Below are 26,161 nucleotides of genomic sequence, written 5' to 3' on the forward strand. Positions count from 1 at the left end.
ACCCTTGTGATTTTATCCGAAATAAGATCTATATGATGTACGGTACATGTGCAGGCGATGGAGCGTAGTTTCTATACCTATATACCTACTTTTATGTAATACATACATACTAAACATTGTCTGTTCCTATCTGTTTATCATATATGACATTTACAATGAGTGACATATTTATATAACTTGGTAAACATGCTCTCGTGAGAGTCAACAGCCCATCGTCAGTCATGCGAGCTAGATTTGTCATGGTTGTAAAATAAGTCCAGCCAGAATTGTCAATGTAATAAACAAGTAGTCTAGATAAGGTGTGTAGCAGTGAGATTCATGTAGCTTACTTTTATACCTGTAAAAGTAAATCCAACATTTAAACCTATATCCACGTCCATTATACAATGTAGTTGGACCTGAATGAAAGACTAATAGTAGAGAAATCCTATGGTTATAGCCTACATCTTTTTTATGTCTTCAATACTATAATCCTAGTTGTGTTTGAAATGATTTTGGCTTTCTAGGAATATCACGTGGTGTTACATAAAACACACGACTGGCTACTCTTTTCGGATAATAGAGCGGGAAAACTTTTTACTATAATTCTAACCTTGTACCGCGGCCAGGGAGACAATCACAGGGACCCGAGAATAAGCTACAATATACATAATCATAGGGACCCGAGAGTTAGCTACAATAAACATAATCACAGGGACCCGAGAGTTAGTTCCACTATACATAATCATAGGGACCCGAGAGTTAGCTACAGTATACAAAATCACAGGGACTCGAGAGTTAGTTCCAGTATACATAATCACAGGGACCCGGGGATTAATTAAAGGCTACATAATCACAGGGACCTGAGAGTTAGTTCCAGTATACATAATCACAGGGACCCGGGGATTAGTTATAGGCTACATAATCACAGGGACCCGAGAGTTAGTTACAGTATACATAATCACAGGGACCCGGGGATTAGTTATAGGCAAATAATCACAGGGACCTGAGAGTTAGTTCCAGTATACATAATCACAGGGACCCGAGAGTTAGTTACAATATACATAATCACAGGGACCCGGGGATTAGTTATAGGCTACATAATCACAGGGTCCTGAAAGTAAGCTACAATATACATAATCACAGGGACCCGAAATTTAGTTTCAGTATACATAATCACAGGGATATGAAAGTAAGTTACACTATACATAAACACAGAGACCCGAGAGTTAGCTACAATATACATAATCACAGTGACCCGCGAGTTAGCTACAATATACATAATCACAGGGACCCGAGAGATAGCTACAATATACATAATCACAGGGACCCGAGAGTTAGCTACAATATACTTAATCACAGGGACCCGAGAGCTAGCTACAATATACATAATTACAGAGATCCGTGAGTTAGTTCCGGTGTACATAGGCACAGGGACCCCGGTATTAGTTATAGGCTACGTGATTACAGGGACCTGGAAGTTAGTTATACTATACAAATCACAGAATCCTGGAAGTTAGGTACATTATATGTTATCACAGGGACCCGGGAGATAGTAATAATTTACATACAAGGACCCGAGAGCTATTTAAAGTAAACACAAATATCCGGAAATAATACATTTTACCTTAAATCTTTTCCTCGTTGAAACTTCTTTGTAATGTATGCAAAGATTACATGTCTTTCCTGATTTGGGATCGTGATGGAAAGATAAAGAATATTATTTTGGGTGATGATGAAGGCGAGAGAAGAGGCTAAATTAGAATATTGAGGTTATAAGGTTAGGAAATGGTGAAAGTAAAAACCTGATTGTCAGATGTTTTTTTGTTACAAAGCACTTTAACCTGTTAAGTATATATAGATATTTATTCAAATGACAGTGGGACACAGTTTTGGGTCAGCGAGTCTCGGCTTGATAAGTGTAAATTTTGTGTGGTGAGGTTATGTTACCTGTAATATTAGGTGTGGGCTGCCTGTACAGTATGGCGTGATACCAGCCAATACTGGGCACCCTCTTGTTTACACGCCGTACACTATTACATACCATCACTTTGATACACCTGGATTTACCTGTCGAATTCTAATCAGTGATCTGATGGAGCCTGCTGTTTTGTCAGATTTAATGTGACACATACAGGTGTGTGAATGACATTTTTCTTGGGATGTACGGCACGGACAAAGAGAGATAGGACATCCCCGGGAGGGGGTGATATAACATGACGACCCCTGGGAGGTCGGGACTACTGGGAGGAGAGCGTACACTCAGGGGACTATCCCTCGGATTCGCTAACATGGTGTTAGGATATTTCCGAAATAAAGAGGTAACGTATAGTACTACAAACTGAATATGTCTCACCTGTAATATATATTCAATACACACCTGTTCAGGTAAAAAGGACGATCCCGTTAATTAATGATTATCATTGTGTGGCATTCAATGTATGCATATTGTTTCCATATTATTAATATGTGAGTTAAGATAAGTATTTATCTATTCTATTAGCTGATGAATAAGGCTGGAACTTGAAGGGTAAGTTACGTTTGTGGTATAGCGTACATGGGGTTGTTGTAACGCCTAACTTGCCACAGTAAATCTCTAACTTGTCTTCCAAACTAGCTGTAAATCGCAACATTCTACCTTATCAATAATTTCCTAGTTTTAAAGGTTCACTACCTTTCCGAAACGACTTTTAATTTTTAAAATGGAAATGTAAAACTAGATCGATAATTTCGTAGAGTCGCAAAACTTATTAACTTACCGTAACACGTACCATCACCTATTTTCTGACGTTACTAACGTTGTTTTTAGGTCACCTGAGACGAAGTCTCAAGTGACCTATTCTAATCGCCTTTTGTCCGTCGTCGTGCGTCGTGCGTCGTCCGTCGTATGTCCGTAAACAATTTACATTTTCGTCTTCTTCTCCAAAACTGCTAAAGCAATTTCAATGAAATTTTGCACAAACCTTCTAAGGCATAAGGCCAATCAAAATTGTGAATTATATGGTCCCCGACCCCCAGGGGGCTGTGGGAGGGGCCAAAAGGTGTAAAATTGAGTAAAATTTCAAAAATCTTCTTCTCTACTCACAGATGTGGTAGAATCAAATACTCTTCATAGATAGAAAGGTATTAAGGTCCTTTACAAAAATTGTGAATTATATGACCCTGGGGTCTCTAGTTTCCCCCTGGGGAGGGGGTTAAGTTTACTATAGTTTATATTGGGAAAAACACATTTTTGCGCATTATTTGGTCATTTGTAATAGGAAATGAGTCAAATGTTGTCAGAATTATCAGTATGAGATGGCCATTTAATCCTATTAACAAATTTTCAATGACTGACCCCCAGGGGCCTTAGGAGCGGGGTCAAAAGGGGTCAAATAGGCTAAAACTTCAAAAATCTTCTTCTGAAATTCTGGAAATGGTAGAATCAAATACTTTTCATAAATAGAAAGGTCTTAAGGTCCTTTACAAAAATTGTGAATTAAATGACCCTGGGGTCTCACGTTTCCCCCTGGTGAGGGGGTCAAGTTTACTATAGTTTATATAGGGAAAACACATTTATGAGCATGTTTTGCTCAATTTTCATTGGAAACGAGTCAATCTTGGTTAGAATTATTAGCCTGAGATAGCATTTTAATATCATATCCATATTGGTCCAGGCCGACCCCCTGGGGGCAGAGGGGTGGGGCCAAAAAAGGTCAAATAGGCTAAAACTTCAAAAATATTCTTTTAAAATTCTGGAAATGGTATAATCAAATGATTATAGATGGAAAGGTCTTAAGGTGTTTTATAAAAATTGTGAATTATATGACCTGGGGGTCTTACGTTACCCCCTGGGGAGGGGTCAAGTTCACTTTAGTTTATATAGGAAAAACATATTTGTGAACATTATTTGCCCAATTTTCGTAGGAAATTAGTCAAACTTGATTAGAATTATAAGCCTAAGATATAGCATTTTAACATCCATATCCGTCATCGATGACCCCCTGGGGGACCACAGGGGCAGGACCAAACAGGGTCAAAATGATTAAAATTTCAAAAAATACCTCTAAGTTCACAGGTTTGATGGAAGCAAATACTCTTCATAGTCTTAAAAGTCAAATTTATAAATCACTGACCAACTTCAAGGCCCAGCATATAGTGTTTATATGTCTTTAATTTGTTTCATTACTTGTTTCATTATATATTCTAACTCAGGTGACCGTTAAGGCCCATGGGCCTCTTGTTTTTAAGAAATCTTTATGTTTTGCCCCGGAAAGGTAGTTGGCCTTTAATTATTGTAAAGATATATGGAATTAAACCGAGATCAATATTCAGAGAATGTCCATGTGCATGTCGTAATAGCATTCACAATCATAAGAAATTGAGTGACTTGTTTGTCATGTACAATGTACTTATAACTGATCATGTATGCTCCTAATACCAGGAGTATTGACAACCACGTGGTATCTACTGTTTGATAATGTGTAATGGGATTGTTGATATCAAGTACAATATGTCAATAAAGACGACTGCACACGGGACAGCCAGGACAATTTATGACGGGGCGACAATGGTAGGAACTTCATTCACCAAGTAAAATTTCGAGAAAACTTTAACGATACGACTTGTTAGACAGATCAATACTTAAGGACCTAGCGAAGGTGTATAAATTACGTAAATTATACTTCGTACAGACTCTGTGGAGACTGGAGATTAATCCCTAAGATAATTACAATATACATGATTTTGTGAAGTCATCAACACGGATACAGATACTCAGTAAGCCGAGGAAATAGTAATCGAAAGTAAACTGGTTTTAATCGTTAATTGAATGAATGAAAGAATCAATCAATGAACGAATGAACTAGAAATAAGTTTTCGTGATGAACAAAAGCGTTTGTCATTCTCATAATGTTTAATGATGGAAGACTTATAACATCATCTTGGCTTACACCTTTGCTTGTCCAACATATTTCTACCAAGTGAACCATAACTAGTAAAAAGATTAATAATAAAAATATCTATTACTTAATTGCATTGTACTTGGTAATAAGCCCAATTAATTTTAGATAACGAATAAAGTATTTGTTTTTATCATAGCACAGAAAAAAATCTATCCACCGCGACAAACCACATGCACCAGTTTGTTACCATTTTATCAGTGAGTTATTACATCGACTGAATAAAGCAAAAAATAAAGTCCGCCGATCGAATTTCAACTAATGCCATCTGAAAGTTTTTTAGGACTAACATTAACTGGTCCAATACGAACTGTCAAGTGCTTGTGAATCCATTAATAAGGACTAACATTGACTGGTCCAATACGAACTGTCAGGTGCCTGTGAATCCATTAAGAAGGACTGACATTGACTGGTCCAATACGAACTGTCAGATGCCTGTGAATCCATTAAGAAGGACTGACATTGACTGGTCCAATACAAACTGTCAGGTGTCTGTGAATCCATAATAAGGACTGACATTGACTGGTTTAATACGAACTGTCAGGTGCCTGTGAATCCATTAAGAAGGACTGACATTGACTGGTCCAATACGAACTGTCAGGTGCCTGTGAATCCATTAAGAAGGACTGACATTGACTGGTCCAATACGAACTGTCAGGTGCCTGTGAATCCATTAATAAGGACTAACATTGACTGGTCCAATACGTACTGTCAGGTGCCTGTGAATCCATTAATAAGGACTGACATTGACTGGTCCAATACGAACTGTCAGGTGCCTGTGAATCCATTAAGAAGGACTGACATTGACTGGTCCAATACGAACTGTCAGGTGCTGTGAATCCATTAATAAGGACTGACATTGACTGGTCCAATACGAACTGTCAGGTGCCTGTGAATCCATTAATAAGGACTGACATTGACTGGTCCAATACGAACTGTCAGGTGCCTGTGAATCCATTAATAAGGACTGACATTGACTGGTCCAATACGAACTGTCAGGTGCCTGTGAATCCATTAAGAAGGACTGACATTGACTGGTCCAATACGAACTGTCAGGTGCCTGTGAATCCATTAAGAAGGACTGACATTGACTGGTCCAATACGAACTGTCAGGTGCCTGTGAATCCATTAAGAAGGACTGACATTGACTGGTCCAATACGAACTGTCAGGTGCCTGTGAATCCATTAAGAAGGACTTGACATTGACTGGTCCAATACGAACTGTCAGGTGCCTGTGAATCCATTAATAAGGACTGACATTGACTGGTCCAATACGAACTGTCAGGTGCCTGTGAATCCATTAAGAAGGACTGACATTGACTGGTCCAATACGAACTGTCAGGTGCCTGTGAATCCATTAAGAAGGACTGACATTGACTGGTCCAATACGAACTGTCAGGTGCCTGTGAATCCATTAATAAGGACTGACATTGACTGTGGTCCAATACGAACTGTCAGGTGCCTGTGAATCCATTAAGAAGGACTGACATTGACTGGTCCAATACGAACTGTCAGGTGCCTGTGAATCCATTAAGAAGGACTGACATTGACTGGTCCAATACGAACTGTCAGGTGCCTGTGAATCCATTAATAAGGACTGACATTGACTGGTCCAATACGAACTGTCAGGTGCCTGTGAATCCATTAATAAGGACTGACATTGACTGGTCCAATACGAACTGTCAGGTGCCTGTGAATCCATTAAGAAGGACTGACATTGACTGGTCCAATACGAACTGTCAGGTGCCTGTGAATCCATTAAGAAGGACTGACATTGACTGGTCCAATACGAACTGTCAGGTGCCTGTGAATCCAATAATAAGGACTGACATTGACTGGTTCAATACGAACTGTCAGGTGCCTGTGAATCCATTAATAAGGACTGACATTGACTGGTCCAATACGAACTGTCAGGTGCCTGTGAATCCCATTAAGAAGGACTGACATTGACTGGTCCAATACGAACTGTCAGGTGCCTGTGAATCCCATTAATAAGGACTGACATTGACTGGTCCAATACGAACTGTCAGGTGTGCCTGTGAATCCATTAATAAGGACTGACATTGACTGGTCCAATACGAACTGTCAGGTGCCTGTGAATCCATTAATAAGGACTGACATTGACTGGTCCAATACGAACTGTCAGGTGCCTGTGAATCCATTAATAAGGACTGACATTGACTGGTCCAATACGAACTGTCAGGTGCCTGTGAATCCATTAATAAGGACTGACATTGACTGGTCCAATACGAACTGTCAGGTGCCTGTGAATCCATTAATAAGGATGACATTGACATTGGTCCAATACGAACTGTCAGGTGCCTGTGAATCCATTAATAAGGACTAACATTGACTGGTCCAATACGAACTGTCAGGTGCCTGTGAATCCATTAATAAGGACTGACATTGACTGGTCCAATACGAACTGTCAGGTGCCTGTGAATCCATTAATAAGGACTGACATTGACTGGTCCAATACGAACTGGTCAGGTGCCTGTGAATCCATTAATAAGGACTAACATTGGACTTGTGTCCAATACGAAACTGTCAGGTGCCTGTGAATCCATTAATAAGGACTTGACAATGACTGGTCCAATACGAACTGTCAGGTGCCTGTGAATCCATTAAATAAGGACTGACATTGACTGGTCCAATACGAACTGTCAGGTGCCTGTGAATCCATAATAAGGACTGACATTGACTGGTCCAATACGAACTGTCAGGTGCCTGTGAATCCATTAAGAAGGACTGACATTGACTGGTCCAATACGAACTGTCAGGTGCCTGTGAATCCATTAATAAGGACTGACATTGACTGGTCCAATACGAACTGTCAGGTGCCTGTGAATCCATTAATAAGGACTGACATTGACTGGTCCAATACGAACTGTCAGGTGCCTGTGAATCCAATAAGAAGGACTGACATTGACTGGTCCAATACGAACTGTCAGGTGCCTGTGAATCCATTAATAAGGACTGACATTGACTGGTCCAATACGAACTGTCAGGTGCCTGTGAATCCATTAAGAAGGACTGACATTGACTGGTCCAATACGAACTGTCAGGTGAATCCTGTGAATCCAATAAGGACTGACGTAATTAATAATGATGGTCCATACAACTGACTAGAATTATGGTCCAATACGAACTGTCAGGTGCCTGTGAATCCATAATAAGGACTGACATTTGGTTCAATACGAACTGTCAGGTGCCTGTGAATCCATATAAGGACTGACATTGACTGGTCCAATACGAACTGTCAGGTGCCTGTGAATCCATTAAGAAGGACTGACATTGACTGGTTCAATACGAACTGTCAGGTGCCTGTGAATCCATTAAGAAGGACTGACATTGACTGGTCCAATACGAACTGTCAGGTGCCTGTGAATCCATTAAGAAGGACTGACATTGACTGGTCCAATACGAACTGTCAGGTGTCTGTGAATCCATTAAGAAGGACTGACATTGACTGGTCCAATACGAACTGTCAGGTGCCTGTGAATCCATAATAAGGACTAGCATTTATTGGTCCAATACGAACTGTCAGGTGCTGTGAATCCATTAAGAAGGACTACATTGACTGGTCCAATACGAACTGTCAGGTGCCTGTGAATCCATTAAGAAGGACTGACATTGACTGGTCCAATACGAACTGTCAGGTGCCTGTGAATCCATTAATAAGGACTAACATTGACTGGTCCAATACGAACTGTCAGGTGCCTGTGAATCCATTAATAAGGACTGACATTGACTGGTCCAATACGAACTGTCAGGTGCCTGTGAATCCATTAATAAGGACTGAATTGACTGGTCCAATACGAACTGTCAGGTGCCTGTGAATCCATTAATAAGGACTGACATTGACTGGTCCAATACGAACTGTCAGGTGCCTGTGAATCCATTAAGAAGGACTGACATTGACTGGTCCAACACGAACTGTCAGGTGCTTGTGAATCCATTAAGAAGGACTGACATTGACTGGTCCAATACGAACTGTCAGGTGCCTGTGAATCCATTAAGAAGGATTGACATTGACTGGTCCAATACGAACTGTCAGGTGCCTGTGAAGCAATAATAAGGACTGACATTGACTGGTTCAATACGAACTGTCAGGTGCCTGTGAATCCAATAATAAGGACTGACATTGACTGGTCCAATACGAACTGTCAGGTGCCTGTGAATCCATTAATAAGGACTGACATTGACTGGTCCAATACGAACTGTCAGGTGCCTGTGAATCCTTATAAGGACTGTGAATCCATTAATCAAGGACTGAACATTGACTGGTCCAATACGAACTGTCAGGTGCCTGTGAATCCATTAATAAGGACTGACATTGACTGGTCCAATACGAACTGTCAGGTGCCTGTGAATCCATAATAAGGACTGACATTGACTGGTCCAATACGAACTGTCAGGTGCCTGTGAATCCATTAATAAGGACTGACATTGACTGGTCCAATACGAACTGTCAGGTGCCTGTGAATCCATTAATAAGAAGGACTGACATTGACTGGTCCAATACGAACTGTCAGGTGCCTGTGAATCCATTAAGAAGGACTGACATTGACTGGTCCAATACGAACTGTCAGGTGCCTGTGAATCCATTAAGAAGGACTGACATTGACTGGTCCAATACGAACTGTCAGGTGCCTGTGAATCCATTAAGAAGGACCTTTAAACAATTGACTGGTCCAATACGAACTGTCAGGTGCCTGTGAATCCATTAATAAGGACTGACAATGACTGGTCCAATGCAACTGTCAACTGTGAATCAGGTGTGACTGGTGAACGTCCATTAAGATAAGGACTGACATTGACTGGTCCAATACGAACTGTCAGGTGCCTGTGAATCCATTAAGAAGGACTGACATTGACTGGTCCAATACGAACTGTCAGGTGCCTGTGAATCCATTAAGAAGGACTGACATTGACTGGTCCAATACGAACTGTCAGGTGCCTGTGAATCCATAATAAGGACTGACATTGACTGGTCCAATACGAACTGTCAGGTGCCTGTGAATCCATTAAGAAGGACTGACATTGACTGGTCCAATACGAACTGTCAGGTGCCTGTGAATCCATTAATAAGGACTGACATTGACTGGTCCAATACGAACTGTCAGGTGCCTGTGAATCCATTAATAAAGGACTGACATTGACTGGTCCAATACGAACTGTCAGGTGCCTGTGAATCCATTAATAAGGACTGACATTGACTGGTCCAATACGAACTGTCAGGTGCCTGTGAATCCATATAAGAAGGACTGACATTGACTGGTCCAATACGAACTGTCAGGTGCCTGTGAATCCATTAAGAAGGACTGACATTGACTGGTCCAATACGAACTGTCAGGTGCCTGTGAATCCATTAAGAAGGACTGACATTGACTGGTCCAATACGAACTGTCAGGTGCCTGTGAATCCATTAATTAGGACTGACATTGACTGGTTCAATACGAACTGTCAGGTACCTGTGAATCCATTAATAAGGACTAGCATTTGACTGGTTCAATACGAACTGTCAGGTGCCTGTGAATCCATTAAGAAGGACTAACATTGACTGGTCCAATACGAACTGTCAGGTGCCTGTGAATCCATTAATAAGGACTGACATTGACTGGTCCAATACGAACTGTCAGGTGCCTGTGAATCCATTAAGAAGGACTGACATTGACTGGTTCAATACGAACTGTCAGGTGCCTGTGAATCCATTAAGAAGGACTGACATTGACTGGTCCAATACGAACTGTCAGGTGCCTGTGAATCCATTAAGAAGGACTGACATTGACTGGTCCAATACGAACTGTCAGGTGCCTGTGAATCCATTAATAAGGACTGACATTGACTGGTCCAATACGAACTGTCAGGTGCCTGTGAATCCATTAAGAAGGACTGACATTGACTGGTCCAATACGAACTGTCAGGTGCCTGTGAATCCATAATAAGGACTAGCATTTATTGGTCCAATACGAACTGTCAGGTGCCTGTGAATCCATTAATAAGGACTGACATTGACTGGTTCAATACGAACTGTCAGGTGCCTGTGAATCAATAATAAGGACTGACATTAACTGGTCCAATACGAACTGTCAGGTGTCTGTGAATCCATGAATAAGGACTAACATTGACTGGTCCAATACGAACTGTCAGGTGCCTGTGAATCCATAATAAGGACTACATTTATTGGTCCAATACGAACTGTCAAGGTGCCTGTGAATCCATTAATAAGGACTGACATTGACTGGTCCAATACGAACTGTCAGGTGCCTGTGAAGCAATAATAAGGACTGACATTGACTGGTCCAATACGAACTGTCAGGTGTCTGTGAATCCATGAATAAGGACTGACATTGACTGGTCCAATACGAACTGTCAGGTGCCTGTGAATCCATTAATAAGGACTGACATTGACTGGTCCAATACGAACTGTCAGGTGCCTGTGAAGCAATAATAAGGACTGCCATTGACTGGTCCAATACGAACTGTCAGGTGTCTGTGAATCCATAATAAGGACTGACATTGACTGGTCCAATACGAACTGTCAGGTGCCTGTGAATCCATTAAGAAGGACTGATATTGACTGGTCCAATACGAACTGTCAGGTGTCTGTGAATCCATTAAGAAGGACTAACATTGACTGGTCCAATACGAACTGTCAGGTGCCTGTGAATCCATTAAGAAGGACTGGACTGGTTCAATACGAACTGTCAGGTGCTTGTGAATCCATTAAGAAGGACTGACATTGACTGGTCCAATACGAACTGTCAGGTGCCTGTGAATCCATTAAGAAGGATTGACATTGACTGGTCCAATACGAACTGTCAGGTGCCTGTGAATCCATTAAGAGGTACTAACATTGACTGGTCCAATACGAACTGTCAGGTGCCTGTGAATCCATTAATAAGGACTGACATTAACTGGTCAATACGAACTCTCAGGTACCTGTGAATCCATAATAAGGACTAGCATTTATTGGTTCAATACGAACTGTCAGGTGCCTGTGAATCCATTAAGAAGGACTGACATTGACTGGTCCAATACGAACTGTCAGGTGTCTGTGAATCCATTAAGAGGTACTAACATTGACTGGTCCAATACGAACTGCCAGGTGCCTGTGAATCCATAATAAGGACTAGAATTTATTGGTCCAATACGAACTGTCAGGTGCCTGTGAATCCATTAAGAAGGACTGACATTGACTGGTCCAATACGAACTGTCAGGTGCCTGTGAATCCATTAAGAAGGACTGACATTGACTGGTCCAATACGAACTGTCAGGTGCCTGTGAATCCATTAAGAAGGACTGACATTGACTGGTCCAATACGAACTGCCAGGTGCCTGTGAATCCATAATAAGGACTAGAATTTATTGGTCCAATACGAACTGTCAGGTGCCTGTGAATCCATTAATAAGGACTGACATTGACTGGTTCAATACGAACTGTCAGGTGCCTGTGAATCCATTAAGAAGGACTGACATTGACTGGTCCAATACGAACTGTCAGGTGCCTGTGAATCCATTAATAAGGACTGACATTGACTGGTCCAATACGAACTGTCAGGTGTCTGTGAATCCATTAAGAAGGACTGACATTGACTGGTCCAATACGAACTGTCAGGTGCCTGTGAATCCATTAAGAAGGACTGACATTGACTGGTCCAATACGAACTGTCAGGTGCCTGTGAATCCATTAATAAGGACTGACATTGACTGGTCCAATACGAACTGTCAGGTGCCTGTGAATCCATAATAAGGACTAGCATTTATTGGTCCAATACGAACTGTCAGGTGCCTGTGAATCCATTAATAAGGACTGACATTGACTGGTTCCAATACGAACTGTCAGGTGCCTGTGAATCCATTAATAAGGACTAACATTGACTGGTCCAATACGAACTGTCAGGTGCCTGTGAATCCATTAAGAAGGACTGACATTGACTGGTCCAATACGAACTGTCAGGTGCCTGTGAATCCATAATAAGGACTGACATTGACTGGTCCAATACGAACTGTCAGGTGTCTGTGAATCCATTAATAAGGACTAACATTGACTGGTCCAATACGAACTGTCAGGTGCCTGTGAATCCATTAAGAAGGACTGACATTGACTAGTCCAATACGAACTGTCACTGTGAAGCAATAATAGGATTGACATTGACTGGTCCAATACGAACTGTCAGGTGCCTGTGAATCCATTAAGAAGGACTAGCATTGACTGGTTCAATACGAACTGTCAGGTGCCTGTGAATCCATTAAGAAGGACTGACATTGACTGGTCCAATACGAACTGTCAGGTGCCTGTGACTCCATTAAGAAGGATTGACATTGACTGGTCCAATACGAACTGTCAGGTGTCTGTGAATCCATTAAGAGGTACTAACATTGACTGGTCCAATACGAACTGCCAGGTGCCTGTGAATCCATTAAGAGGACTAACATTGACTGGTCCAATACGAACTGTCAGGTGCCTGTGAATCCATTAACAAGGACTAACATTGACTGGTCCAATACGAACTGTCAGGTGTCTGTGAATCCATTAAGAGGTACTAACATTGACTGGTCCAATACGAACTGTCAGGTGTCTGTGAATCCATTAAGAGGTACTAACATTGACTGGTCCAATACGAACTGCCAGGTGCCTGTGAATCCATAATAAGGACTAGCATTGACTGGTTCAATACGAACTGTCAGGTACCTGTGAATCCATAATAAGGACTAGCATTGATTGGTTCAATACGAACTGTCAGGTGCCTGTGAATCCATTAAGAAGGACTGACATTGACTGGTCCAATACGAACTGTCAGGTGCCTGTGAATCCATTAAGAAGGACTGACATTGACTGGTCCAATACGAACTGTCAGGTGCCTGTGAATCCATTAAGAGGACTGACATTGACTGGTCCAATACGAACTGCAGGTGCCTGTGAATCCATTAAGAAGGACTGACATTGACTGGTCCAATACGAACTGTCAGGTGTCTGTGAATCCATTAAGAGGTACTAACATTGACTGGTCCAATACGAACTGCCAGGTGCCTGTGAATCCATAATAAGGACTAGCATTTATTGGTCCAATACGAACTGTCAGGTGCCTGTGAATCCATTAATAAGGACTGACATTGACTGGTTCAATACGAACTCTCAGGTACCTGTGAATCCATAATAAGGACTAGCATTTATTGGTTCAATACGAACTGTCAGGTGCCTGTGAATCCATTAAGAAGGACTGACATTGACTGGTCCAATACGAACTGTCAGGTGCCTGTGAAGCAATAATAAGGACTGACATTGACTGGTCCAATACGAACTGTCAGGTGCCTGTGAATCCATTAAGAAGGACTGACATTGACTGGTCCAATACGAACTGTCAGGTGCCTGTGAATCCATTAAGAAGGACTGACATTGACTGGTCCAATACGAACTGTCAGATGCCTGTGAATCCATTAAGAAGGACTGACGTTGACTGGTCCAATACGAACTGTCAGGTGCCTGTGAATCCATAATAAGGACTAGCATTTATTGGTCCAATACGAACTGTCAGGTGCCTGTGAATCCATTAATAAGGACTGACATTGACTGGTTCAATACGAACTGTCAGGTGCCTGTGAATCCATAATAAGGACTAGCATTTATTGGTCCAATACGAACTGTCAGGTGCCTGTGAATCCATTAATAAGGACTGACATTGACTGGTCCAATACGAACTGTCAGGTGCCTGTGAAGCAATAATAAGGACTGACATTGACTGGTCCAATACGAACTGTCAGGTGTCTGTGAATCCATGAATAAGGACTAACATTGACTGGTCCAATACGAACTGTCAGGTGCCTGTGAATCCATTAATAAGGACTGACATTGACTGGTCCAATACGAACTGTCAGGTGCCTGTGAAGCAATAATAAGGACTGATATTGACTGGTCCAATACGAACTGTCAGGTGTCTGTGAATCCATTAAGAAGGACTAACATTGACAGGTCCAATACGAACTGTCAGGTGCCTGTGAATCCATTAAGAAGGACTGATATTGACTGGTCCAATACGAACTGTCAGGTGTCTGTGAATCCATTAAGAAGGACTAACATTGACTGGTCCAATACGAACTGTCAGGTGCCTGTGAATCCATTAAGAAGGACTGATATTGACTGGTCCAATACGAACTGTCAGGTGTCTGTGAATCCATTTATAAGGATTGACATTGACTGGTTTAATACGAACTGATAGGTGCCTGTGAATCCATTAAGAAGGACTGACATTGACTTGTTCAATACGAACTGTCAGGTGCCTGTGAAACCATTTATAAGGACTAGCATTAACTGGTCCAATATGAACTGTCAGGTGCCTGTGATTCCATTAAGAAGGACTGACATTGACTGGTCCAATACGAACTGTTAGGTATCTGTGACTCTATTTATAAGGACTAGCAATGACTGGTCCAATACGAACTGTTAGGTATCTGTGACTCTATTTATAAGGACTAGCAATGACTGGTCCAATACGAACTGTCAGGTGTCTGTGAATCCATGAATAAGGACTAACATTGACTGGTCCAATACGAACTGTCAGGTGCCTGTGACTCCATTTATAAGGACTAGCATTGACTGGTCCAATATGAACTGTCAGGTGTCTGTGACTCCATTTATAAGGACTGATATTGACTGGTCCAATACGAACTGTCAGGTGTATGTGACTCCATTTATAAGGACTGATATTGACTGGTCCAATACGAACTGTCAGGTGTCTGTGAATTCATTAATAAGGACTAACATTGACTGGTCCAATACGAACTGTCAGGTGCCTGTGAATCCATTAATAAGGACTGACATTGACTGGTCCAATACGAACTGTCAGGTGCCTGTGAATTCATTAAGAAGGACTGACATTGACTGGTCCAATACGAACTGTCAGGTGTCTGTGAATCCATTAAGAAGGACTGACATTGACTGGTCCAATACGAACTGTCAGGTGTCTGTGAATCCATTAATAAGGACTGACATTGACTGGTCCAATACGAACTGTCAGGTGTCTGTGACTCCATTTATAAGGACTAGCATTGACTGGTCCAATACGAACTGTCAGGTGTATGTGACTCCATTTATAAGGACTGATATTGACTGGTCCAATACGAACTGTCAGGTGTCTGTGAATTCATTAATAAGGACTAACATTGACTGGTCCAATACGAACTGTCAGGTGCCTGTGAATCCATTAATAAGGACTGACATTGACTGGTTCAAGACGAACTGTCGGGTGCCTGTGAATTCATTAAGATGGACTGACAATGACTGGTCCAATACGAACTGTCAGGTGTCTGTGAATTCATTAAGAAAGACTGATATTGACTGGTTCTGTGAATTCATTAAGAAAGACTGATATTGACTGGTTCAATACGAACTGTCAGGTGTCTGTGACTCCATTTATAAGGACTGGCATTGACTGGTTTAATACGAACTGTCAGGTGCCTGTGAATCCAAATAATAAGGACTGACATTGACTGGTCCAATACGAACTGCCAGGTGCCTGTGAATCCAATAAGAAGGACTGATATTGACTGGTCCAATACGAACTGTCATGTGTCTGTGACTCCATAATAAGGACTAACATTGACTGGTCCAATACGAACTGCCAGGTGCCTGTGAATCCAATAAGAAGGACTGATATTGACTGGTCCAATACGAACTGCCAGGTGCCTGTGAATCCAATAAGAAGGACTGATATTGACTGGTCCAATACGAACTGTCAGGTGTCTGTGACTCCATAATAAGGACTAACATTGACTGGTCCAATACGAACTGCCAGGTGCCTGTGAATCCAATAAGAAGGACTGATATTGACTGGTCCAATACGAACTGTCAGGTGTCTGTGACTCCATAATAAGGACTTACATTGACTGGTCCAATACGAACTGCCAGGTGCCTGTGAATCCAATAAGAAGGACTGATATTGACTGGTCCAATACGAACTGTCAGGTGTCTGTGACTCCATAATAAGGACTAACATTGACTGGTCAAATACGAACTGTCACGTGCCTGTGACTCCATTTATAAGGACTAACATTAACTGGTCCAATACGAACTGTCAGGTGTCTGTGAATCCATTACCAGAGATGAAGACACCATGTCCGGAACGCGCATTATTCAGTAGGTATGGTGACATTCTATCTATCACTACTACTGTTTATTGTGTACGTAAAAAAATTGTTGTATACTTACCAACAGTAGCATTCCATTCTGCAGTTTACACTTTAAAACTTGATACTGTTAGTTTAACCACCACATACAATGTATATTCATGGATATTGTATGTAGGTATATAGGGAAACTATATCTATAAATTTAAATAGAAAACGCGATTTATGTACCTGAAAAAATGAAATCAACCGAGACGAATGTTAGTGTCACTTTTGATAATCACTAACCCACGTCATGCATATTCACTGATGGTATCTGTATAATATTAATCAGTGCGGTTAATGTAGTGTAAAATGAACGATGCTATATGACGTTTGAGTTATAATCGCCGGTACAATATGAAACTATATTTCATAATCACTATAAGAATACAGGGATTTTCCTGTTCTAAAGCCAATGGATTGTAAGAATGCCTACCATTACTATCAGTCCAGAAACGAGAACAATTTACACACACGTCGACATTAAAACATGCCGAGTTTACACTAGAACCACTAGTAGATCTATGTCATCTTTACTGGGCTATTGATAGTTAACAGCAAATCTATGCGACGTCATACGTCTAGACAAGACCAAACAAAATTGTTCTGTTTCTATCAGCAAACCATATGTAAGTTCTCAGAAGGCATTTTTTTCAATTTCACAATTTTTTTTACTGGTCGGGAAACGTACGACACGTGAAGTATGTTGAACAATTATATGTCGATCGGTACATTTCTGTGCACTCTGACGGGCAAGCAAAAACTACGTACATTTATATTCACAGGTGATATATATTAAGTCAAATTAATAATTTTTATAAAATACTGAGAGAAAACTCCTATTAATATCAATGCTCTAGGGGTTATTATCACTGTCATTATATTCGTACATCACTGTCGCTATATCCATGGATGTAATGAGTTAAGGACAGTGATAATAACCCCTGGAATATCGAGGATGGACATATCAATACTAACAGTACCAGGGTTCAGACGAACACCTCATTTTGGTAAAGCTAAAATCGTGACCATCTCATTATAGGTCTAGCTGTAACTTGAAGTTAACAACTTAACAAGAGGAATAAATGTTTTTGGCGGGAAAATTACGATTGGCTTTGTCCTCGTGCAAACTGCTGGTACCCCGGCTTATCATTATGTGCCCTGGGCACCAGTTCACATGTCACGTTACATATTTACATGTATACTCTAGATCTAGATTATATACAGAGATCTGTTATATCTAAGACATTAACAATGAAATTATCAATATGGAATCAAAAATATAAGATATATTTCCATTCTTTTCTTTAAATTTCATTCGATTATTATCCTCTTTCTGTTGTGACGTGACCATCCTAACGACTTATCACAATCGGCACCCACAATATTATTGCAAAAAGTTTCGTGGACTAGCCTAATCACAGGGACCTGGCACGATTTTTTTAACTAACAGTATACATAAATATATAATACTATAATAATATATATGTATACTGTTCGTTAAAAATTTTCGTGTCAGGTCCCTGTGAGCCTAATAGAGAAATCAACTTTAAATTCATTTTGCGATTAATAAACAATGAAATAACACCGAACATTGTACAAAGACTATGTTTACCTGTACAATGAACTTCCGGCTCACGCGCATCTACAAAGTGAAAGTAGGGCCAGCTGCAGGCGAATGTGTCGGGCGACACCTGTGAATATTAGACTAGGCTATCAGATCACGGTATTGGTACAGTAGGTAAACTGTGGAAGATATTGTAGGTCTTGAACAAACCAGACTAAGTGTTACGAGAAAGTGTATGCTATCATTGTACTAACTCGTTGTATCACAGAAGTTTGACGTTCTGTCAATAATATATATTATAAATATATGAAAAATACCCCTATAGTATATAGGTGTATTTTTCAAATATTTATACTATACACTGTATATTATCGACAGAACATCAAACTCCTGTGGACACTATTGAGTCATGCAGCTGCTCATCACAGGTGATAAGTGATTACTTTTGTGAAGCCTGATTAATTTACAGTAATCAACATCTTCAACATGTATAGATCTGTCAAAAAAAAGCCTTGGACCACATGGACCTGTGCTTTTGTTGGGTGCTGAGGGACCGAGCACGAATTTTAACCAACAGTATATTGTTGGTTAAAATGAGCACAAGATGTATGTATGTTACAGTACATGATGGTATAACTCAGGCTCTCATCCAGCCTCTATTAACGCCAGAGTATATGTATAAACAGGTTTGTTTTCTAACATTCTCCATTGTTTAGAATGCGGAGAATGTTCAGTAACAATGAAATCCTTGCATGATCAGATAAGCGACCTTGAGGTTTGACAATTATAATATATATGACTGACAGGCTTCAGATGACTCTAACTTTATTGAAGCAAGTTAAGATTAAAATTTTTGTTACACAAAATTTGTTGCAGCAAGCTAAAAATGGGGAATATTTTCTTGAAGATGGAAAGGAAAATGAAGTGTCTGAATGTGTGGAAACATCGTCTGTGTATTACGATACACTAGAGTCTCCCGGAATGAGCGAGTCTGGAGATGGCATGAGTGATGCAGATCCGATGGTGGAATCGGAGGATTGGACGGACTGTGAGGAAGATGTGGTCACTCCATCCGTCACATCCCCCGGGGATGAGCAGGTGCTTTTGTTGCAGACCAAATTGTCGTCATTGTATACAGAGGAGGAGGGACGTTTGACAGCCGTGAGACAGGCTAGACAAACACTAAACACCCAATATCATGGTGACCTGGAGAAATTTGTCTCCCAATACCTCAACCCAACTCTTACTCTTCTGACTAGCCTGGCAGAATTACATGTAAGTATTATGTTAGTTACATTTATCTATAGGACATTTTCTTTGTTTATTTTTCTAAACTTAGTTCTGTAATGGTTTAGATGTTATTGTCAGATAATGGCATTTTAAAGTGTTGTCACAATGAATCATCTGACTTTGTACAAATGATACTTTTGTTAATATAACATTACTTTAGTTTGTAAATTAAATTTTCAGTGAATCTGTTCATCGGAATAGCACAAAGATAATGTTGATGTCAATTTTGTGTCATTTCTGGGGAAAGAACAATTTCTTACATAAGCTAACGTAATAAGAAATGTTATAAACTTTATCGTTATATTTGCCATGATTTAAAAGGTGAGATATAAAGGAATATCTACTCTGATGAGATCATAGCCAAGATATAAGTAACAGCCTCTATGTCCAGCTTCAGTATCTGATAATTACTGGGTTATATCTGTGAATTGTTTATGGGACTATTTATAAGCTAAGTTTTACTTTGGTTACACTATACAGGTATATTATCCAGGGAAATGCTAATTTATTCTCAATGTCTATACTGATAATCCAAAATTTCTTTCGTGTCTTTTATCCCTCATTATAACAGTTTCATGATAAAATGCCTGAGTTTTTGTGACATGAGTGTCACAAAATGTTTTGATTCGCTGGACCATAGAATTCTGTTGTATCATGTTCTCAGTTGCTGGACCTTATATATTCTGCTGTATCATGTTTCTTTACATCAAGTTTAGACTTTACATGGATAGGTGTATCAGTTTGGATGTTATTGTACATTTTTACATGTACTTGTAATGTTGAACTTCAGCCAGAATCAACAGATATTTGTTTGCAATAAACATTATCAAGAAATATGTGTAAAAATATGCTAGAAAATTTCTTTACAAAAACATGACTGTTTTCCTTTCTTTTAACTACAATCTAAACATTTTTACAAAGTTTGAATTTAGAACATACCATATAACTTACTCAGAAACTATTAATAATCATGTAGTATGTTTTAGAGTCAAATGGATACTATAGTTAAAAAAATTAAATCAGAATACAGTCTTGTTTTCGTTAATCTAACATCAGAACAGGTCACAGACTTTTGTTGTGATTAATCTCAGTAACTTTCAATTGCATCTTTTTCAAATGAGTACACTATGCAACTAAACACTCTATTCTTTAAATCTTTATTTTATTTCACTATGCAATGTTTTGTTTTCATTCTTATATTTGTTTACTGGTATATGAAAAGGACTAAAAATATAAGGGAGACAACTCTTTCTTACTTGGGCCTGAGTGACAAAATGTACTAGTGTATCAATGATTAGAGGCTATGGCTTGGTGTTATTTGGACAGCCGAGATGACAATGATTTACCTTGGTTGACCCTTTTACTGTCTGAGATTATCTGGAATAAGGGACTGTGTTGTTCGGAGTGGAATAAGGGACTGGGTTGTTCGGAGTGGAATAAGGGACTGGGTTGTTCAGAGTGGAATAAGGGAGATTTGATGGTTGTCACTGTTTTCATGTGTTTGTACTGAACTAACCATTATCTTTCTTGGTATACATGCAAATTTCTGATAGATAACTTGTAGTCTTAGATAGGATCTGCCAGATATTTCTCATTAGTATTCTGGTAGCGAAGCAGGACTCTGTTCTCTCCCAACAGATTTCTACAGTTCTTATGTCAAACTCTTCTCAGATGAATAATCAAACTTGCATTTGAATGAAACTGATATGTTGGTGCAGTTTTATAGCATTGTGCTTGTCTGCCTACCTGGTCGAGATGTTGATAGAATTTTACCTGTGTTTGTTACACCTGAAGTATCAGTGAAACTGAGAGATTTGTTAATCACTGAAAGTTAGTACAAACAAGTTTTTACCTTTAACTTTTTTTACACCTGAGGTACAAGTGAATACATACCTGTTGTATATACACCTGTTGGTGTATGAGCTAGGTGAGTCATTGAGACCTGGCCCTATATCACAATACAGGGGTTAGATTTGGACAGGGGATGCCAGTGACCAAGCAATATTCTCACTTCCTCTAATATACACTTTATTTTACCTGTGTAAGTGTCACCTTATTCAGCACGTCAGCCATAGCAACAGGTGCAGGTAGGTGAAATTAAGATATGTGTATTTCATTTGATTGAGTTTTACTGTGATTTTGAGGTAAATTTAGAATTTTCTGGTTTAATTCTGTACACACTTGAGGTGGTGAGTTGTTGATAAGAAGGGTTGTTACCTGGAGTAGTATTGATTAGGGAACTGATTACCTGTTAGTTTACCTGTGTGGGGGTCAAGTGTTAGGTACTCTAGGTAGAAATCAGTCCTTCATTCTTCATATGTGACAAAAAGGTAAGCACACAATTATAAAAACACTTATATACTCTGGTGATGTTGTCTGATTTCAGTTTGCTAACTTGATGCTAAAATTGATTGTTAAATATTTAAATGCAAAATTGCACAAGTCAGGAGATTTCAGATTGTGGTTTTTGATATTCATGATTCATAGTGTCATGTCGGTCCATTTCTGAAGAACTTCTGTAATAACAACCTACCTGATCCAATGTATCCTTATGATCGTGTTTATGGAGGGAGACATCAACTATTTAGACAGTAGGATTCTTAAATTGAGAAATGGCATAAAATATAGCTAAGTCCTTACAAACAGCAGCTAAGTTTGTTCAAGAAGGAATTAGTGAAATATTGCTTGTTCTTTGTACTGGTATTCAATTTGATAAATTCAAAATATTAATGCAATGATAAGCAATGATTCTGTGTGATTGAAAGGCTTTGCTGATGTTATTTAATGTTTCTGACTGTAGCTGTATTAATAATGGTATTGTGTATAGTGTCCAAACATTGTGTCATGATGTTGTATATGGGTAAATACTATGGATGTTCAAGTACATGTAGTTCCCATTATTGCTGAAAGTTTCCTCGAGGATAGGACTGCAGTATCCTCAATACTCCGGGATTAGGTATGAGGACAGTGATAGTAATCCCTGCAGTATTCAGGATGGAGTTAGACACATAGTTTCTGTACATTGTAGAATTTCGATGGGAAGTCATGATGTGAAAGTCCACCAAAATAAGGGTCCTGCATTATAGAAAAGTAAAGTGATCCTCCTCCCACACAGATATCAGCTGGTGTGTTATCAAGCTGTGTGGTGAAATGAAAACATGATAAGGACAGCGTTCCAGAATCACCATGTTACTGATCTGATGTTGTGAGAGAACTTGTTTGTCTTGTACGACCTCTGTAGGACCAGAGGTCAAACCTATCAAGTAAACTGTAAAGGGAGATACCCAAATGGATTCAAACATTCCTCTCATCTCCATATTCAATTAGACTGAACAAGATGGTTTTGGGGACTTATGTTTCTCAGTGAAATAAAGATGTCTGTGGCTTGTCAAATAACCCTGACTTGGTTTAGGTATGAAGTTAATTACCTGGGAGGTCCATGGACTGGGCGCTGGTCTGAAGTCATAGTCCTATCTTATACTTTGTAATGTCTCAATCTCAGGACCTGTTTTAAACTGTACAAATACTCAACGTTCTGAAAAGGTATCAATCAAATTGGGCTTTCTATAAAACTTTGAAATTAAGGGGAGATAATCTGCTGATTAGGTATCATTGTCCTGAACTTTTAGTTTTATTGAATCTACATGTACTGTTCTAACTGTGATATGCTGCTATGCTTACATTATTTTCCCCTTCTAACTCCCTTTGCAATCTTTTTTTCAAAGTATTTTGCTCATCTACGGGAAATAATTTAGTACTAGATATGAATTTGAACTCTTTGATATCCCTGCTTCTAAATTTACATCAGGGGAGATCATTTAGTATTGAAATTGAACTCTACTGTATGTTTGCTTATAAATTAAAAAAAAAAAAAAATCTAAGGGGAGATAATCTAGTACATGTATTAGAATTGAACTTGAACTCTGTAATATCTCTGTTTCCAAATTTTACATCTTTGGGAGATAATCTAGTATTGAAATTGAACTCTGTTGTATGTTTGCTTCCAAATTTACATTTGGGAGAGATACTCTAGATTGCTTCCAAATTTACATCTAAAGGGAGATAATCTAGTGTTATAATTGTGTTCAGTGGCTAGTCAGTTTGTCACAAGTATGACCTGTGTTCACTTGAGAATAGTGCCTATGTAGTTGTATCCTGCCTTCCAATATCCAACTGTAATAGTACATTCTGTAAATGCAGCCACGATGTTAATGCTAGTGGTAACATGTCAAAATGTCTTTAGTAACTTCTATCCCAAACATTCAATAGTGTTTCAAAAATAAATAATACACTATGTACCCATTTCATATTTATAAATGAAAATCCTTGATAATGAGTAAGAAGAGGTAGTTGTGATACCAGTATGATAGCCAGAGTTACACTGGTTACTGTTGTTGTGATTTGAGTGAGATTGGTATGTAACGACCACAGTGTGACAAACTGTTACCCATCCCAATGTTTTCCTGTGTTATAAGCTGGGATTAAAGATAAGTACAATGGAACTTTTATTTATCCAATAACATACAATATAGTCATCACTCAGCACCAATATCTAACAAATGTCAAGTTTTCTTCTATATTTGTTTCAATGCTGTCCTTCATCCATTTGAGATTTATATACACATCTGACAACCACCTCAACTGTAAAGTTCTATAGTTTTAAAAAAATACACCAATATAAAAGTTTATAGGTCTGACATCACCCAACATGCAAGCTTCAAACTGTCCATTAATGTTGTACTTTTACAGAAGTGACAACTATCCCATTTACACCAGTGACAAGTATCCCATTATCTGATTTATAATGTTGTATTTTTACAGCAGTGACAACTATCCCATTTACACCAGTGACATGTATCCCATTATCTGATTTATAATGTTGTACTTTTACACCAGTGACAACTATCCCAATGTCTGATTTATAATGTTGTACTTTTACACCAGTGACAACTATCCCAATATCTGATTTATAATGTTGTACTTTTACACCAGTGACAACTATCCCAATGTCTGAATTATAATGTTGTACATTTACAGTATTGACAACTATCCAATGTCTGATTTATAATGTTGTACTTTTACAGAAATGACAACTATCCTATTTACACCAGTGACAAGTATTCCAATATCTGATTTATAATGTTGTACTTTTACAGCAGTGACAACTATCTAAATATCTGATTTATAATGTTGTACTTTAACAGCAGTGACAATTATCCAAATATCCGATTTATAATGTTGTACTTTTAAAGCAGTGACAACTATCGTAATATCTGATTTATAATGTTGTATTTTTACAGCAGTGACAACTATCCCATTTACCAGTGACAAGTATCCCATTATCTGATTTATAATGTTGTACTTTTACAGCAGTGACAACTATCCCATTTACCAGTGACAAGTATCCCATTATCTGATTTATAATGTTGTATTTTTACAGCAGTGACAACTATCCAAATATCCAATTTATAATGTTGTACTTTTTACAGCAGTGACAACTATCCCATTTACACCAGTGACAAATATCCCGATATCTGATTTATAATGTTGTACTTTTACAGAAGTGACAAGTATTTCAATATCTGATTTATAATGTTGTACTTTTACAGAAGTGACTAGTATTTCAATATCTGATATACAATGTTGTACTTTTACAGAAGTGACAAGTATTTCAATATATTATTTATAATGTTGTACTTTTACAGAAGTGACAAGGATCCCATTATCTTATTTATAATGTTGTACTTTTACAGCAGTGACAACTATCCCATTTACACCAGTGACAAGTATCCCGATATCTGATTTATAATGTTGCACTTTTATACCAGTGACAAGGATTCCAATATCTGATTTATAATGTTGCACTTTTATACCAGTGACAAGGATTCCAATATCTGATTTATAATGTTGTACTTTTACACCAGTGACAACTTTCCCATTTACACCAGTGACAACTATCCCAATGTCTAATTTATAATGTTGTACTTTTACACCAGTGACAACTATCCCAATATCTGATTTATAATGTTGTACTTTTACACCAGTGACAACTATCCCAATGTCTGAATTATAATGTTGTACATTTACAGTAGTTACAACTATCCAATGTCTGATTTATAATGTTGTACTTTTACAGAAATGACAACTATCCTATTTACACCAGTGACAAGTATCCCAATATCTTATTTATAATTTTGTACTTTTACAGCAGTG

The 26,161-nt window shown here is 39.0% G+C and overlaps 1 protein-coding gene across 2 annotated transcripts in view; it reads left to right on the forward strand.

Moving 5' to 3' along the window:
• Nucleotides 1-1,935: 1,935 nt before the first annotated feature.
• LOC138316270 (puratrophin-1-like) overlaps nucleotides 1,936-26,161 on the forward strand; it is a 169,186-nt gene continuing 144,960 nt past the window's right edge. The window contains exons 1-2 of one of the 2 annotated variants that reach the window (XM_069257897.1): nucleotides 1,936-2,300; nucleotides 19,535-19,933. In XM_069257897.1, coding sequence (XP_069113998.1) covers nucleotides 2,196-2,300; nucleotides 19,535-19,933 — 504 coding nt within the window. In that variant the 5' untranslated portion in view covers nucleotides 1,936-2,195. Of the gene's footprint in view, nucleotides 2,301-19,534; nucleotides 19,934-21,886; nucleotides 22,036-26,161 lie in introns of those variants that run through there. The other variant, XM_069257899.1, reaches the window with a different exon arrangement.

This window comes from Argopecten irradians, chromosome 2 (assembly GCF_041381155.1).
Source record: "Argopecten irradians isolate NY chromosome 2, Ai_NY, whole genome shotgun sequence".
Taxonomy (NCBI): Eukaryota; Metazoa; Mollusca; class Bivalvia; order Pectinida; family Pectinidae; genus Argopecten; species Argopecten irradians.